Source organism: Thunnus albacares, chromosome 1 (assembly GCF_914725855.1).
Source record: "Thunnus albacares chromosome 1, fThuAlb1.1, whole genome shotgun sequence".
In the NCBI taxonomy this organism is placed as follows: Eukaryota; Metazoa; Chordata; class Actinopteri; order Scombriformes; family Scombridae; genus Thunnus; species Thunnus albacares.
In genome coordinates, this window is record NC_058106.1 from 35,384,066 (window position 1) to 35,399,536 (window position 15,471).

The window sequence follows — 15,471 nt, forward strand, 5'->3', positions numbered from 1 at the left end:
AAACTGTAACTTCCTGACATAAACTTACTGAAACAATAAAAAAAACTTAATTACTATAAAAACTTGCACAGATCAAGATAGATAGATAGATAGATAGATAGATAGATAGATAGATAGATAGAGTACTTTATTAATCCCAAAGGAAAATTAAAGTGTTACAGCAGCCACTTGACATAAATGAAAATATAAGAACAATGAGGTAGGTAAAAGAAACAAATACAATTAAAGTATAAATAATATGTACAAAAAATCCATCTGTAAACACAAGAAATGGTTGATTACTGATTGAAGCGCCAGTTATACAACTGTACCCACCAACAGCTGCCTTTACACATTAACAGCGTTGGCCCACACTGTCTACCTAAACATATCACTGAAAGAAGACAATCTCTTTTCCTACTTTTTTCTACCTACTTTTCACAGAGTCAATGTTGTTATTATAATTTTCCAACAGTTTTCGCTTCTATACAATATGTGGGAGGACATGTTAATATGATTGATGGATCTGTTCATAATATCACACAACTCAAGCTAAACCATCTCTTTATATGTGTAACAATGAAACAGTATTGAGTGTGCAGGAACTACTGATGACTCAGCAACTGTTAAAATAACATGAAGGAAAATTAACCTGTTCTAACAATAGCAAGCTAGTCTGGCTAGTTCCTTGCATTTAAGCAAATATTCAGACACCTTTATGATTCATATTAATAAGGATTGACAGAACTCACAAACTCATGATGGTGCTGATTAGATAATTTTCCCACAAAGCACCTGGATCAGCTGCTCATGTTACTGTGATGCTGACTGGTCACAATATCTTGGTATTTGTGTTTTATTATCATTAAAACACAAATACCAAGACATTGTATGTTTTATTATCATTAAAACACAAATACCAAGACATTGTGTGGTTCTTTTGAAAAAGTGTAAAAATATTCACAATTGTTGTTGTATCCTTATAGTTTATATTTTCTCCCACAAAAGTGATCATTCAAATTTTAATTCAACTTTGCCCTCATAGGAATGGTCCATTAATTTACAAACAGGTGCAGAGACAAAACACGTGCAAAATGAAAACACGTTTTCTTTCATTCCAGCACGTGAAGGCCCTTTTTAGGTGATTATGTGACACAAAAGTCCTGAGGGGTTTAATTACAGATAATAAATAATTAATTTCATTAATCAGGATAATCTTTCCAGTTGTAAATCAACGTGCACTGTGTGCCAGTGTTACCAGTTACTCAAAATTTTGCACTTCGGTCCATGATATAAACAAACTCAGAAAATTAACTCACTCCTGTAAACTATACCTATCTTTTATGTACTGCATACTACTTTTCTCTCTGATTATAATTGTTACCATACAATATAAGTACAAGTAGTCATTGTCCTCTCCACAAGAACAATTGGACAAGTTACATCTCAAAAAATTTAACTAAGGGGCCCATAAAATAAAGCTCCACTGATCAATTCTGATTTCTTGTGCGTGTGTTTGTAAGTTATGCTGTAGTAGTGTACGTGTAAACAACAAGGTAAACTATAGGTCACACAGGTGGACCCAATAACATGCAGCCAAGCTACATTCCCAAGTGATTCGGAGAGCATTTTGTCTGCCAAACTTGAATGTCAATTTAAAGTCTGAGTTCACTTGCACTGCAGTATAATTGCTGTGATGCCCTAAAGCTGCCAGTAATCAGACAACTTTATTTATCCCAGAAGGGCAATTAAGTTTCACAGTCTACCCAGTTCACATAAATAAAATAAAATAAAATACAATAAAATAAAATAAAATAAAGGGTATATAGGTAGACTGCTGGGTCGCACACTGTGAAGTGCCCCTGTAGTCAGTTTCCATCATAACCCTGCTGTTTCCAACCTGTACAAGTGACTTTGTGTCATAACAACCTGACACGTGTGCTGATGTAATTGGGTTTTGAGTATCAAAACATACTGCACCTGTACATTTTTTCAGACTAGTCATATGAAATATTCTGGAAGTGATGATTCATCTCTTCTCAATAAGAATTAATTTCCTGGTGAACAAGTTTGGTTGAAGCTGTTGACTCAGCTGTTGACAACCTCACTACACCTCAATAATATACTACAACCTCAATAATAAACATAAAGTAGAATTATCACCTTTCTGACAATGTCAACAAAACCTAAAAATGTTTAACTGTCGTAAAAGTAGAATTTATGGCAGAGCTGTTGCATTGGATTGCATTAGATTGCAAAGGTGTTCCTAATAAAGTTCTTGCTGAGTGTATGTTTATTTTGTTTTTTCCAAAAAGTCATTAACAGACAAACAATAACTGTATGATATCCTATTTATTTTTGCTTTAAATGTTACACCTCCTATTCACCCCTACCCCTCCACTCATTCAGCACCAAGGGCCGGCAGTCACTGAACTCCAACAACTCCAGAGTGTGTATTTTTCAGAGCAATGGGCCTTCGGAGCAATGGGCGTATGTTTTCAGGATAACAATCCGTTGGACTAATAGGCTTTTGGTCCAATGGGACATTTTTCAAACTATTTGGATTTTGGAATAATGGGCCTTTGGACCAATGGGTAGTGCCCACAGTGCTTCACAGTCAAATAAATAAAACAAAAATAAACAACAAATAAAACACACAAGGGGAAACAGACATAACATACAAGTTAAAACATAAAATACCACGTTACCTAAATGTCTTTCTGAGCAGATTGGTTTTTAACTGGTTTGTCAAAGAGTCCACAGAGTCCAGAGACCTCAGACTTATTGGGAGACTATTCCAAAAGTTAGGTGCTGCCGCCTGGAAATCATGATCTCCCCATGTCTTAAAACGTGTCCGAAGGGTCACTTAGAAGACCCTGGTTAGAGGACCTGAGAGCTCAGCTTGTGATGGTTTGGGGTGCAGAAGGTCCACGATATAATGTGGAGCTTGTCCATGTAGGGCTCTATAAGTGAGCACCAAGATTTTAAAATTAATCCTAAAATTAACAGGAAGCCAGTGCCGATAGGTTGAAGATTAGCGTCTCCAATTCAGCTCTTGAGGCTGGAGTGGTCATAGATTGGTCAAAAATCACCCCAAGATTATGCAGATTAGACTGAGAAGACGAGGATAACGCACAAACGTTCTGCCTGATCACTGAGTGTAGGTAATCAGTAGCAATAATCAAGACTTCAGTTTTATCTAGCTTTAACTGCAGGAAATTATTTGCCATCCAGTTCCCGAGTGCATATATACAGTTGTTCAATACAGAAAGTCTATCAAGCTCATCAGGTTTGAAGGAAAAATATAACTGGATTTCACCAGCATACAAATGATAGGAGATGTTGCTGAAACTACTGATAATCTGTCCTAGTGAAAGTATATGGAAAATAAAACAGGCCCCAAGACTGACCCCTGGAGGACACCACATGACAAAGCAGCAGTATCTGACACAAATTCACCTCCAGAGACTGAGAGTCCATTCTGTGAGATTGGAGGAGAACCACTCCAATGCAGGCCACCAGGTGTTTTAGCCTGTGGATTTATATGGTGTTACCGGTATCAAATGCAGCATGAATGTCCAGTAAAACCAAAACTGAACTCTCTCCAGCATCTGCAGCCATTAAGATATCATTTGAAACCTTAAGGGGAGCCGTTTCAGTGGAGTGTACTTTATGAAAACCAGACTCAAATTTGTCACACCCTGTGCAAATCTGGTGTTTGAACAAGTTGCTTTTCAACAACCTTTTTTTCATTTTAGAAAAGAAAGAGAGTTTAGAAATAGGTCTATAGTTCTCTGGAAGGAAGGGATTCAGGTTTGGTTTCATCATCACAGATTGCTTAAGATGGCTTAAAATAGATGGGGACACATGCTGGTAAAAGATAGCATAATGAGTAGTAAGTGAATATAAGTAAGCTGTAAGTGCTTCCTTGTTTTCACATCAACCCCTAACAATGGTGAACAATAAGCTATTTGTTTGCTTGTCATTCACATACATTCTTCTGTCTAGTCAATTATCTTACCCAATGTTGACTGATGAAGGTTTTTTATCTTTACCCTACTTATCTTTACTTTGGGTAAAAATATCCTCATATCCAAGAAGAGTACAAGTTTTGCATTTAGAAACATGTACGTTAAATATGCTGAACCCAAATACTTTAAATGTTTCTAAACGCATTCCTTCACTACCCAACGCTACAAGCAGTTTGTCATAATGGTTTTCTTTGACACATTCTTCCCAACAAGCCCAAGGGCTCATTCTTTTTTTTTTTTTTTTTAAATTCTTGTCTATTTCTTTTTTCTTGCTTTTATTCTAATTTGCATTTCTTCATTCATTGATATGATGTCTTGATATCTTCACTGTGATGTGATTTCCTCCCTGGAAGATCACTGGCAGTTCAATTGTTCTAGTCGAGCAGCCTTACATAACCAAGTATTTGGCTGATGACAGTTCTCGACAGATATTGGCAGATCTTCCGCCACACCTTGGGCGAGCTGCCTATAAAAAGCGAGGAGCTGAGCACCTGCAGCATCCAGCATCAGACTCCTGGTACAACAGGTAAACTTCACTGATCTCCTTATATTTACTTTTTTGGTCTTTCTGATTTAGCACTTATATATACCAAACTTAACTTATTCCAAACTACCAAAAATGTTAAGATTTTGACTGTATTTTCAGATTGAAGTTTAACTGGAAAAGACCTCCATCATGGTTCCAGCTTTGCTCTTCATCCTCCTCCTCTCACTGACGGCTGTTCCTCCGGTCAGACTGACAATTTCAACACTGGCATCATGATATTACACATCATGTATCTCCAAAATGGCAACTTTCAGTGAACTAAAAAGGGGAAAAAAGGGTTTTCATAGGTTTGGTGACGGAGCATTTTTGACACAGTTCAATCATTTAAAAAAATTATTTAAATGTATTTAAATGTAGAAGTACTGTCTGAACACATAAAAGAGCATGTAATTCTTTAACATGGATTTTTCTTTTAATCAACAAATACTGTAAATTTTGAGATACCTGGTGTCACTGCATAGCAACAGCATCATAAAATGGTTTAAAAAAACCCAACATGATTATAAATTGTGCATTCTTGTGCCTCTGTGTTGCAGGGCGCAACTGATGATGGAGATGAGGCAGGTGAGTTGAAGTTATTGAACTTTTGATCTTTTCCTCTCAATTCACATCTGACATATGGATAATAATGCTGGTGCTTGTTTCTGATATTCTACTTTGTCTCACCTCTCACCAGAAGATTCTTTGGACGCCTCTGAAATCATTGCAAGAGCAAATGCTAACATACGTAAGAGAGTATAATTTTATTTAATTTTTTAAAATGTCGAAGATTATGACAATTTAACGAAGAATAATTACAAACAATTGCTGGTTTCAGCTCGTCATATGTGAGGATGTGCAGCTTTTTTTCTCCGATACTGTATTTTGGATTTTGGACTGTTGGTTAGACAGAAGCAATTTGAAGATGTCACCTTTAGGTCTCGGAAATTGTTTTTTTTTTACAATTTCAATTTTCTTACATTTACATACAACAACTGATCAAATTATCTAAACAATGATGGACATATTAGCTGATTAATTGATCAGTTGAGCCCTATATAAAAATGTAAACATCTAGCAATCATGTAAAATTCAAGATTCACCTTCCTGCATTGAATATGTATATGACTGTCTGTTTGTTTTGCAGCAAAGAACCTGATTCACGGTGACATTGTCCCAAACATGAACAGGAATGCAGACCCTTGCACAGCCCGAGGCTGCAAATGGCCTAAATCTGGAGCCTTTGTCATAGTGCCTGTCAGTATCTCCTCCTCCTACAGTAAGTCACTTAACTTTTGACCCATAAAAAACAGTTTAGTCAGTGTCAGGTTTGTGTGGTTCCACTCAGAACTACTAAAGTTTCATTTAAGTGAAAAAGAGATTATTTTATTAAAACAAAAATCTGCCAGCCATACGCAGAAATACTATCTTAACATATATGTTGTTTATAGTAGGATTCACTTGAATAAACAATTGGAGAATTGAAAAAGACTCAAAAGCCTTGGCATTTGAGTTTGTTATGTATTGTTATGTAATTCAAGAAAGAAAAGACAAGGAACTTCTTTAGATAGATATCTAAATAGACTAACTCAAATGTAGGACTAGTGGAAGTGTAGAAGGACTAATGAAATGAAGATAATAACGACACTATAAACTTGAGGGTATAAATGATAAATCAAGGGAATAATTTAAATAATTTGAGGGTTTAAATTAATGAACTGAGTGTCAATAGCATATTGAGCACACAGAGGGAATGATTTATAATTTGAGGACACATTTTTTACAAAGGTCTGTGTTTACCAGCTGAGATAAAAGGTGCACTTTTGAATTGATGAAGAATGATTTCAAAAAAATTGAATCATCCTGAAAATGTGAGTTGGGATGCTTGAAGGAAGTGTAGATCACTTCTAAACAGTCTGTTCTTTGTCTCTGCAGGCAGAAATGAGCGCAACACCATCATTAGAAGCCTGTTGACCTTCCACCGCACCACATGCATTCGCTTTGTCTGGAGGCGATGGCATTATAACTACCTCTACTTCTACTCTGGCAGTGGGTAGGCAAAACATATATGTACACAAATACTGTATGTTACCATGAAAAGAACAGACTCATGAAAAGACTTTCCTAGAAACTTTCATAAATAAATCTCATCAATCTGTGATTGCATTTCAAGAGTTAATCTGTGTTGCGGGTTACTTTTTTGGTCCCTTTACTAAGCCAATCTATGTACATCTACCCTCATTTTCTGATCTATGTAGGTTGCCTGTGAGTGTAGAAACTGTTTTCCCACCTATCGTGTGTCTTATTTCCTCCCAAGAAAATAACAGCATTGGTTGTTTCAGCAAATTTCCAAAAAACAACATTATGTTAAGTTCAAGATGTCCAGCAGTCAAAGGAATTATTGTCAGTCAATAGCAAAGGGCTAAGTAGTGAGATGCTGTTATAAAGCCACAAAGTCTACAGAGGAAGGAGGTTGGAATATAACCAGTGATGTTGCATCTTAACCACTAGGCTGCAGGGCACCCCATCCATTTGGCCAGTTAACTTCAAAATTCCTCAATCAACCCAAGAGTCCAGGAATCCATCAACAATAACTATTTTTTTTTTTAATATGATTTCACTGTTTGTGTGTGTGTTTGTGTATCAGGTGCTGGTCCTACCTGGGCCGTCAGCCAAGAGGACAGGCGATCTCCCTGAGGAAGAACGGTTGTTTGTACACGGACACCATACAGCATGAGGTTCTCCATGCTCTTGGCTTCCATCACGAGCACGTCCGCTCCGACAGAGACAGCTACGTCAGAATCCTCACTGAGAACATCATGTCAGGTCAGCTCACCCACCAAAATGTCATTTTACAGCTCTGGTTTTATGTTTTATACAATGCTGAGAAACATGGGGGGTGAGTTTATAATGTATACTGCTTGCATTCATAATTTTGTGATGTAACTAGAGTGTGATGGGCCTTTTTGACCAAACACTCACAGGTAATAACCACAGGAAGTAAAAATATGTATACCTTTAGCTAATTAGCCATGCTAGCAGCTCTGTTAAGCACATCATTGCTTTGAGCCAAATCAGCATGGTAACATTCTTACAGTGACAATGCTAACATACTGATGCAAAGCAAGTATAATGTTCACTAGAACATGTTCACTATCTTAGTTTAGTGTCTATAATATATTGATTTAAATTACTTGGGTGAGACACAAGTTGTGTTTATTGTCACAGGATGATTATTTTTTTGCTTTTCTTAAAGCAAAGATAAAACACTTTATCATATATACAAGACCAGCTACGTAAATTAGTGAATAGATTTATAATATATTGATTTACAACAATGTTTATTAATGTACTTTGTCATGGCATTCAGCTTTCAGCACCAGGTTGCATTGAAAAAAAAGAGATGCAACCACAGGCAAAATATGAAAATTTAAAAGCTTTGTTTTTATATTTTGGTCTGTTCTCTCCTTCTGTGCAGGAAGGGAATCAAACTTCGAGAAGGTGGGGACTAACAACCTGGGTACTCCCTACGACTTCAACTCTGTCATGCACTACAGCAAGTGAGTGCACACAAATGTTTTTGAATGTATAGTGTATTTATATATCAGTTGTTTTTATTGTCATGGGATGGTTGTTTTTTGTTTCTTAGAGCAAAGATAAACCATTTTATCATACATACAAAACCAGCTACATAAATTAGTGATTGTCTGAATTGGTAATGCTTAGTATGTAGTTAAGTATTTCTACTATAGGTCATTCTATTACATTAAAAGGAAAAAAAATCAAAAGTGCTAACAAACTGAGTCAACAATACTTCAGGTCAAACTTCAAGAGTCTGAAAAAAACACCTAATTTGCAGTAACATAATTGAGAAAGGGGAGCCGGTGTGTGTTTATGTGTTTGTGTGTGTACAGCTGTGTATTATATACTAATAATGTTGTGTTTGTGTCCTACAGATTTGCCTTCTCCAAAAACAGGAGGCCTACCATTATTGCCAAGAGCAATCCTAACCTTTCCTTCGGACGCGCCAGAACAATGAGCGCCAATGACATCGCCCGCGTCAACAGGCTTTACGGATGCTGTGAGTGAAAAACGAATTTTACTACCAAGTCATACTGTTGTTATTTATGAGAACACAGCATATACATCCCACTACTGATTGGGTTTCTATGTAACAGCAGCAAAGTAAAATATATACATGTATATCTGATTGTCAATAATCTATTAATCACAGTCTCACTGTTTTCTTCCCAACCAGATTGAGAGGGTCGGCCTCCAGATTCTTCAACTCTTGGCCCGTCATGATTATACCAGTGGCCCACACCTGTTCTACTTCAAGAATATTAATAATTAATGAATGAATTTCTTCTTTTTCGTGGTGTCTCAATTTGGGGTTTCTCTTTGTTTAAATCCTGGAAATTTATCCGGTTTTGATTCATAACCAATTACTTTGTATTCATTTCTTCAATGAAGTGAGACATAAATAAAAAAAAGCAATAAAAATAAAAGTGTGATGTCATTTTTCTGCCAAAAGGAGGCAGTGTCCCTCTGTCATTTTAACAGGAGTGTACAGCATACAGTTCATCAGTTTAACCTCAGTTTGTCAGTATAAGCATTTAATATCAATTCACTGTTTTAAATGGCACTTCCCACAGACTTAAGTGACAGAATAAAACTAATGCTCAGTTTCAGTAGCTGTTCTTTGAACAGTATGATGCACACAAAAAATCTGACATGTTTAATATTATAGTTTTTCTATTTGTGTATTTAGTTTTCCTGGGTGAATTGTATTTTTTTCATTCACACATTTAATTTCCAAAAAAATGTCTCCTGCTTGTTCAGCCACTTTTAATCCAGGCATCACACCGACTCATATTTTGTCACCTGCAGGTTACAGACACGACCGTGACTCACTGGTGTCAGGAATAGCAGTCAGGAAGACAGTACTGTATCAGCTTGGCTCTTATGTCTCAACTGGAGTGATAGGTTTTTTTATTTTTAGATGCAGTAATGGTGTGTCCTGTGATCAACGCTGTTTGTGGTTCAGTTAGAGATTTGAGTCACTTACCTTTGTCTGATACTGATACTGATACCTTCTACTCTTATTTTACTTTATGTTGGGTTTAAACAGGAGTTGGTTTAAATCTAAATAGATGCTTATAGTTGTCATAAAGCTTCAAATGGAATGTATCAGGTGACTGATCTTTACATAAATAGATGGAGATGTTTTTAAGTTGTACATGGTCATTCATGGAGTAAAGATGAAGTAATGATAGCATTCTAGTTTTAGCAAGTATACAAGCTAGACACCCATTTTTTGTGTCTATTTGAATTAAGAATTGGTTGTGTTAGCAGGAGCAGGAGCGAAATATTAAAACCTTTAACAAACATGCCAGATTCTGTACAAGCAGTTCAAGTTCAGCAGTTCACTACAAATGTGACCCTCATAGTGGTGATAGACAAAAAGTCAGGGGATAACCAAAAGATGAATCATTTTTACATTTTCAGAGTGAGTGAAGGAATTAGGAGAGAGGAGGCAGGAGTGAGGAAGAATTGCAGGATGTAATGGTGTTGAAAGAAAAACAAGGAGAAAATAAAAAAGGTGCAACTGACTCTAGATTGAAAGAAAATGTTTAAGGTAAATATAAGGAACTTCCCCCTGTATCTAAATGAATTAATGTTCTGGTAAATATTTTTAAAGGCACAATCTGTTATCCAAATGTACAGTAAAGGGCATCCCCACTAACCTCATATAGTGCCTTTCTAGTCTTCTAACCAATCAAAGCAGTTTACATTACATGCCACATTCGCTCATTCACACACATTCATCCGCTCATGGCAGAGAGACTGCCATGCAAGATGCTAACCTGCTCATCACTCAACTCACACACCGATGGCACTGCCTTCAGTGTGCCTGCAGGAGCAATATGGGGTTCAGTATTCGACATGTAGACTGGAGGAGCCGGGGATCAAACCGCCGATCCTCCGATTAGTGGACGAGCTCTGAGCCACTGCTACCCCACAGCAACTGACTACTGCTGAGAGAGGAAACCCTTTTCATAATGTAAACATTATGGTCAGGTAGGATCCTGGATCTCTCTTATTTCCAAAGCCCAATGTTGACAGGTATGAACTCATCATGTCAAAAGAATAAGCGTAAGATCAAACATTTTCATCAATGAATACAGTGAAGAACTCACTGATGGACACCTACACCAATGACATTGGCATCACAACATTGGTGTCCAAGTTTAACGACTTGGTTACACAACAAAGGTGTTGCCTCTCACATTAATAGAAATGTTGTTCATAAGTCTGGAGTTTTTTTTACTGAAATATCATCATATAATGCACCCTTACTCGATGCAATGGAAATGTATTAAGCGGACCTCAAAGACTTGTATTTCGGTACCCCTGCACTAGAGGCATAACCCAATGACACAATTCACACACAGAGAGATACAGACAAGAGGTGAGGGTGAGTCTCCTTGAGGACAAAGATCCAAATCCAAGATCAACAGCCAAAGGGAGAAAGACAAGTCCCAGGATGGTCAATGGCCCAATGCAAAAAAGCCTTGTTACAGGAAACAAGAGGACAAGGGAGGAGATACCCAGCTTGAAGACTCATGGGCTCATTGCTGTTGGACAACAAAGAGAGAGATTAAGTCTTTTTCAGAAGGTCTACAACATTCTGGTCAGCTGGACCATTTATCAACTCAAAACTGGATTTTTCTGTCACGATGAAAACACTTTGGCATATTTAGAAAGCAAAATATTCTCCAACTGGCAGCTGACATCAAGTGCAGGGACAGTCCACATAAACAGATAATTTCTCTAGCTTTTTCTGGTCTCTGCTGTTTATCTGACTGAAGTGACTCATCACTCAGTAGCGCTGGGACTCGTCTCCCTGCTTAGCAGCGTATTCTCATTTCCCTGGCAAAAACAAAAATTAGGCAAAATTTTAGCGCCAGCAGTTAAGTGTCTCTCCACAGAAAGCTTTATTTTGAGAAGCATCCCCCTCATCTATGCTGCAAGCATTCACATGCATATGTGTACAAAACACCAGTAATCCCTACAGTGTCTGACTGTTAGTGTGAGCAAGAGGCAGAAAATTTTACAGCCTTTAGCTGCGTTCACATGGATTCAGGCAGACGGTAGACAGACAACACCTTCTGATAACACAAGAAAAACAAACAAACAGTCTGACAGAATGGCAGGATGGCAAAACGAAATACACCATGACTATATGTTGCTATAGTGATGTCGTATTGTTTACAAAGAATGGAATAAAATATATTGACCCTCCTGTTGTCCTCCCGGGTCAAAATTAACAGGTGTCATTATTTGCTGTTATCAAAAAAACTGCAATGGTTTCAAAACAGTATCCTGACTAAGAAAGTATGAATTATTTTAACTATAGTCGAGATCAGAGGAAAATATGTTGATGGATTATAGCACACTGGTATATGTAAAAGTTTAGTCAGGATACTGTTTTAAAACCATTTCAATTTTTTTGATGACAGCACATAATGTAACGTAATTTCTGCCGCTAGGGGTTTCCCAATCAAAACAATAACAATAGACAGAGTTTGATGACGTTGTGAAGTAGCATGGGACTATGGGAGTTGTCGTCTTTATTGTTAAACTGAATAAAAGTCAATCTATGACAGTTTCTGGCAGACAACCACAACGCTGATGTATTATTTTGTATGTGTATAATCTTTGGTAGAATTGGTAAAAGCTACCAATTACACATATGATGTTTGTCAATTTATATCACCATAAAAAGTCCCCTGTTTTAAAAATTTACAAGCATAAAAATAGTAAAGTACCATTTAGTTTTTAAATTGTTCAGTAAACTACACAACATACGTCACCAACATGGCCGTCACCTTGACACACACAAATGTATCTTACCTGATGTGTTTTATCCAGCGACTCCTGGTCCTTTTATCAGCCGGAAAGCAAAAGAAAGAGTAAGACTTGTCACAAGCATCACGTTAACGTTAGCTTCAGTGGCTCTGGGTAGCTTCTGGAGAGAGAAAGTTATGACGTTACGTCACGCAACTTTTGGGTGTGTAGTCTTTCTAATTATGTATTTTCACAGTCTTATACTTCAACAGTTTTACGACAAACTGCTACTTTCTTGAATTGCAAAATCATTTTTTTTAATTGACGTATAATTCATGGCACAATTCAAACAGGATCAAAAAATGATTTTTCTCTTGCTGTTGACTACTGTACATATTATTTCTGAAATAAGTTCCCATTGTTGTCCAGCGGGAGGGGACAAACTTCGCCTCTCTCTGCCACCTACCGTTACCGTTGCTGTTATTCTCTACCAGCCTCGCCTAGTTTTACCATCCTGCTAAAATGATATCCAGTTTGCCATCTACCATCTGCCTGAATCCATGTGAATGCAACAATAGTCTCCCAGTGAATATTACATGACTACTCAGCCAATGTGATCAACAACAACATGAAGAACTGAGTGATCATCCAACCAGTGCTGTTTTAATGATAATGAGTAAAACACATTTTGTTGATTGTAAACCAAATGCTAACTGATCTGATGACATTCAGTAAATTGTTTTTTAAAGGGTCATTTGTTGAAAATTACATATAATGTCATTTAGACACAGAGAGAACAGATTTTCCGCAGCCTTAAATAGGATAAGCCTGTCTATATTGTATATTTTTCCTATTGTCAACAAATCCCATGAAAAAACAGAAACCAGCAATGAAATGATCTACTAACAAGAACAAGTGTGTGTGCATTCAAAGCCTGATCTATTTTATTCTTCTATGCTGTAGACCTCCATTGTTGTCCAGAAACTATTAAAAACCCATCAGTGAGCCACACTGCTGCACTGGGTGACATGCTCCTTCATCACCATGAACACACACACACACACACACACACACACTGTAGTTTCTTTTGACTCAACCCCACACACACCATCCTGCTGCCAGAAATACTCACTAGATCAGCAAATGTGGATGAGTCCACAGCTGATATAGTCGCCAACACACATACTCCTGTTTGAGCAACGTTTGCTAAAAACTATGTGTCCAACTTTTGCCTCTGTAGGAAACGAAACTACATATTTGTGACCCATTTTTAAAGATACCCTTTGTTTAGTCAAAAAACAATTAAAGAGAAACATAATTGTTGTCTGATTTTGTTGGGTTGTGACGGTTTTTTCCAAAGAAGGAGGTACAACATTTTTGTACCACTCACAGCTTTGGTGCATAGTAGACGTACAAGTTGCAGGACTTTAGTACCAGAGGCCGGGTTCACGTCTTGAGTCCTGCATGTGGTTAGGTTTAGGTAGCAAAAGTGTTGCACATGTTAATAAAGTAAACATGTCCTGTCTTATGCTTCATTGTGCACTTTCTCAGTATTTAACCAAGACCACTATCTTTCTGTAGCTGTAACCAAGTGCTTTGAGTGACTAAACATAACCGGATAAAAAAAGCATTGTTAATGCTTTTTAACAAAGCTACAAGTAATAAATATGCTGTTAGTGAATGTTTTGCAAATACATTCAATATAAACATGTTACAACTTGGCAAATATATTCCTCAAAAACATTCCCCTTATTATGCTGATATAAAATATAATTCAGGCACCATTACATTTCTCCTGAAACATATTTGCTGTTGCAAATTATTATTATATAAACATAATTTCTGGCAGAAAACTAATATTCCCATTAGGCCGGCTGTGGTAGTCGGTGTTACCGCTGAGGACCCACAGGCAGCAGCCCAAAGCCCGCCGTCACTAACTCGTAAGTAGGGTGAAGATCTAAGCTGAAAATCTAATGTTAAAGATCAACGTAAGCACTCAACAGATATTGAGCATCGTCGACAAATATCTTATCTTGTCAAATGTCCGGTGTAACTGGTAACACCAGTGTTGTCAGAATTTTATCAGCTGGTGGTAATTTCCTCACTTTGGCATCCCTAACTCCTATCAGCCTCAACTTTAATATGTTTAGTGTTAATTTGCAAATGTTGGTATGCTAACAAGCTACACTACAATTGTAAACATGATATGCTAGTCATTAGCATGTTAGCATTGTCATTTTGGGTATGTTAGCATTTAGCTTTGCCTAAGTACAACCTATGAATTAGAATCTAAGTCTTGTTATAATGTGTATTAAATTGATGTTTGCTTTTTTGCCAAACCTGAACTGAGGAAGATGTACATAGACATATTGTTGTTTTAAAAGTCTTACCATGTTGTTCTCTTTACAGTCATTATTTCAGCTTCAGGACAGCTGAAGCGCGTCGGCTTCTACCGACTACAGTAGAGCTACCCATGGGCTTAAAAGATCTAGTAGTAAATCTACTACTGTACTGTGTTATAAAATTTGAAATCTTAAAACATTATTCCATCAGCATTCAACAAGAAGCATATCTCATGGGTGTCAGCTGCAAGCTGCTACACTGTCAACTGTGTAAAGAGTTGTGGGATGTAAATGTTGGTGTTTGAAGTGTCTCAGTTACTCTTGGGTCAGTCTGATGCTCTTGTTTAATTTGTCTCCAGGTTTCAGGAGGCTGGAATGTGTCTGTAGGCGAGTGGGAGGCAGGAGGGGAAAAAAAACACCTTTCTTCCTTTTCAAACAGTGACCTTTAAGGTGGCGAATGGGTGTGGAGGTATGATTTACACAGAGGTATGTGTGTGTGTATGTGTGTGTGTGTGTGTGTGTGTGTGTGTGTCAAGAGTAGTCAGAAGGGAGAAAAGATCTCTCTCACACACACACACACACACACACACACACTGGGCTGGTTGTGTGTGGAGGAGTAAAGATGAGCGGCTGGTATCTTAGCAACAGCACGTTAACGGAGGAGAGGGGAGAATGCATCAGTGAAGGTGGATGGTATACCAAACTACTGAGACTCTGCACACACACACACACACACACACAC

General features: G+C 37.4%; 1 protein-coding gene across 2 annotated transcripts; it reads left to right on the plus strand.

Annotated features, from left to right (window-relative positions):
• Positions 1-2,219: 2,219 nt before the first annotated feature.
• LOC122985620 (high choriolytic enzyme 2-like) lies at positions 2,220-9,043 on the plus strand. Of its 2 annotated transcripts, XM_044356435.1 has the most exons (10): positions 2,220-4,536; positions 4,657-4,740; positions 5,094-5,121; positions 5,234-5,284; positions 5,684-5,815; positions 6,472-6,589; positions 7,184-7,362; positions 8,015-8,096; positions 8,493-8,617; positions 8,795-9,043. In XM_044356435.1, exons 2-10 carry the CDS (start codon positions 4,687-4,689, stop codon positions 8,797-8,799), a joined length of 774 nt encoding a protein of 257 aa, XP_044212370.1. In that variant the 5' UTR covers positions 2,220-4,536; positions 4,657-4,686; the 3' UTR covers positions 8,800-9,043. The 2 variants fall into 2 exon arrangements, with proteins under 2 accessions (XP_044212370.1, XP_044212365.1); XM_044356430.1 differs by lacking the exon at positions 8,795-9,043 and having other exon boundaries at positions 8,493-8,625.
• Positions 9,044-15,471: the final 6,428 nt, after the last annotated feature.

Bases quoted from the DNA above. Each gene is read 5' to 3' on its own strand.
- LOC122985620 (XM_044356430.1), top strand. From the start codon at position 4,687: ATGGTTCCAGCTTTGCTCTTCATCCTCCTCCTCTCACTGACGGCTGTT. The intron at 6,590-7,183 runs GTAGGCAAAACA...TTTGTGTATCAG, and splicing joins TACTTCTACTCTGGCAGTGG to GTGCTGGTCCTACCTGGGCC. The intron at 7,363-8,014 runs GTCAGCTCACCC...CCTTCTGTGCAG, and splicing joins CACTGAGAACATCATGTCAG to GAAGGGAATCAAACTTCGAG.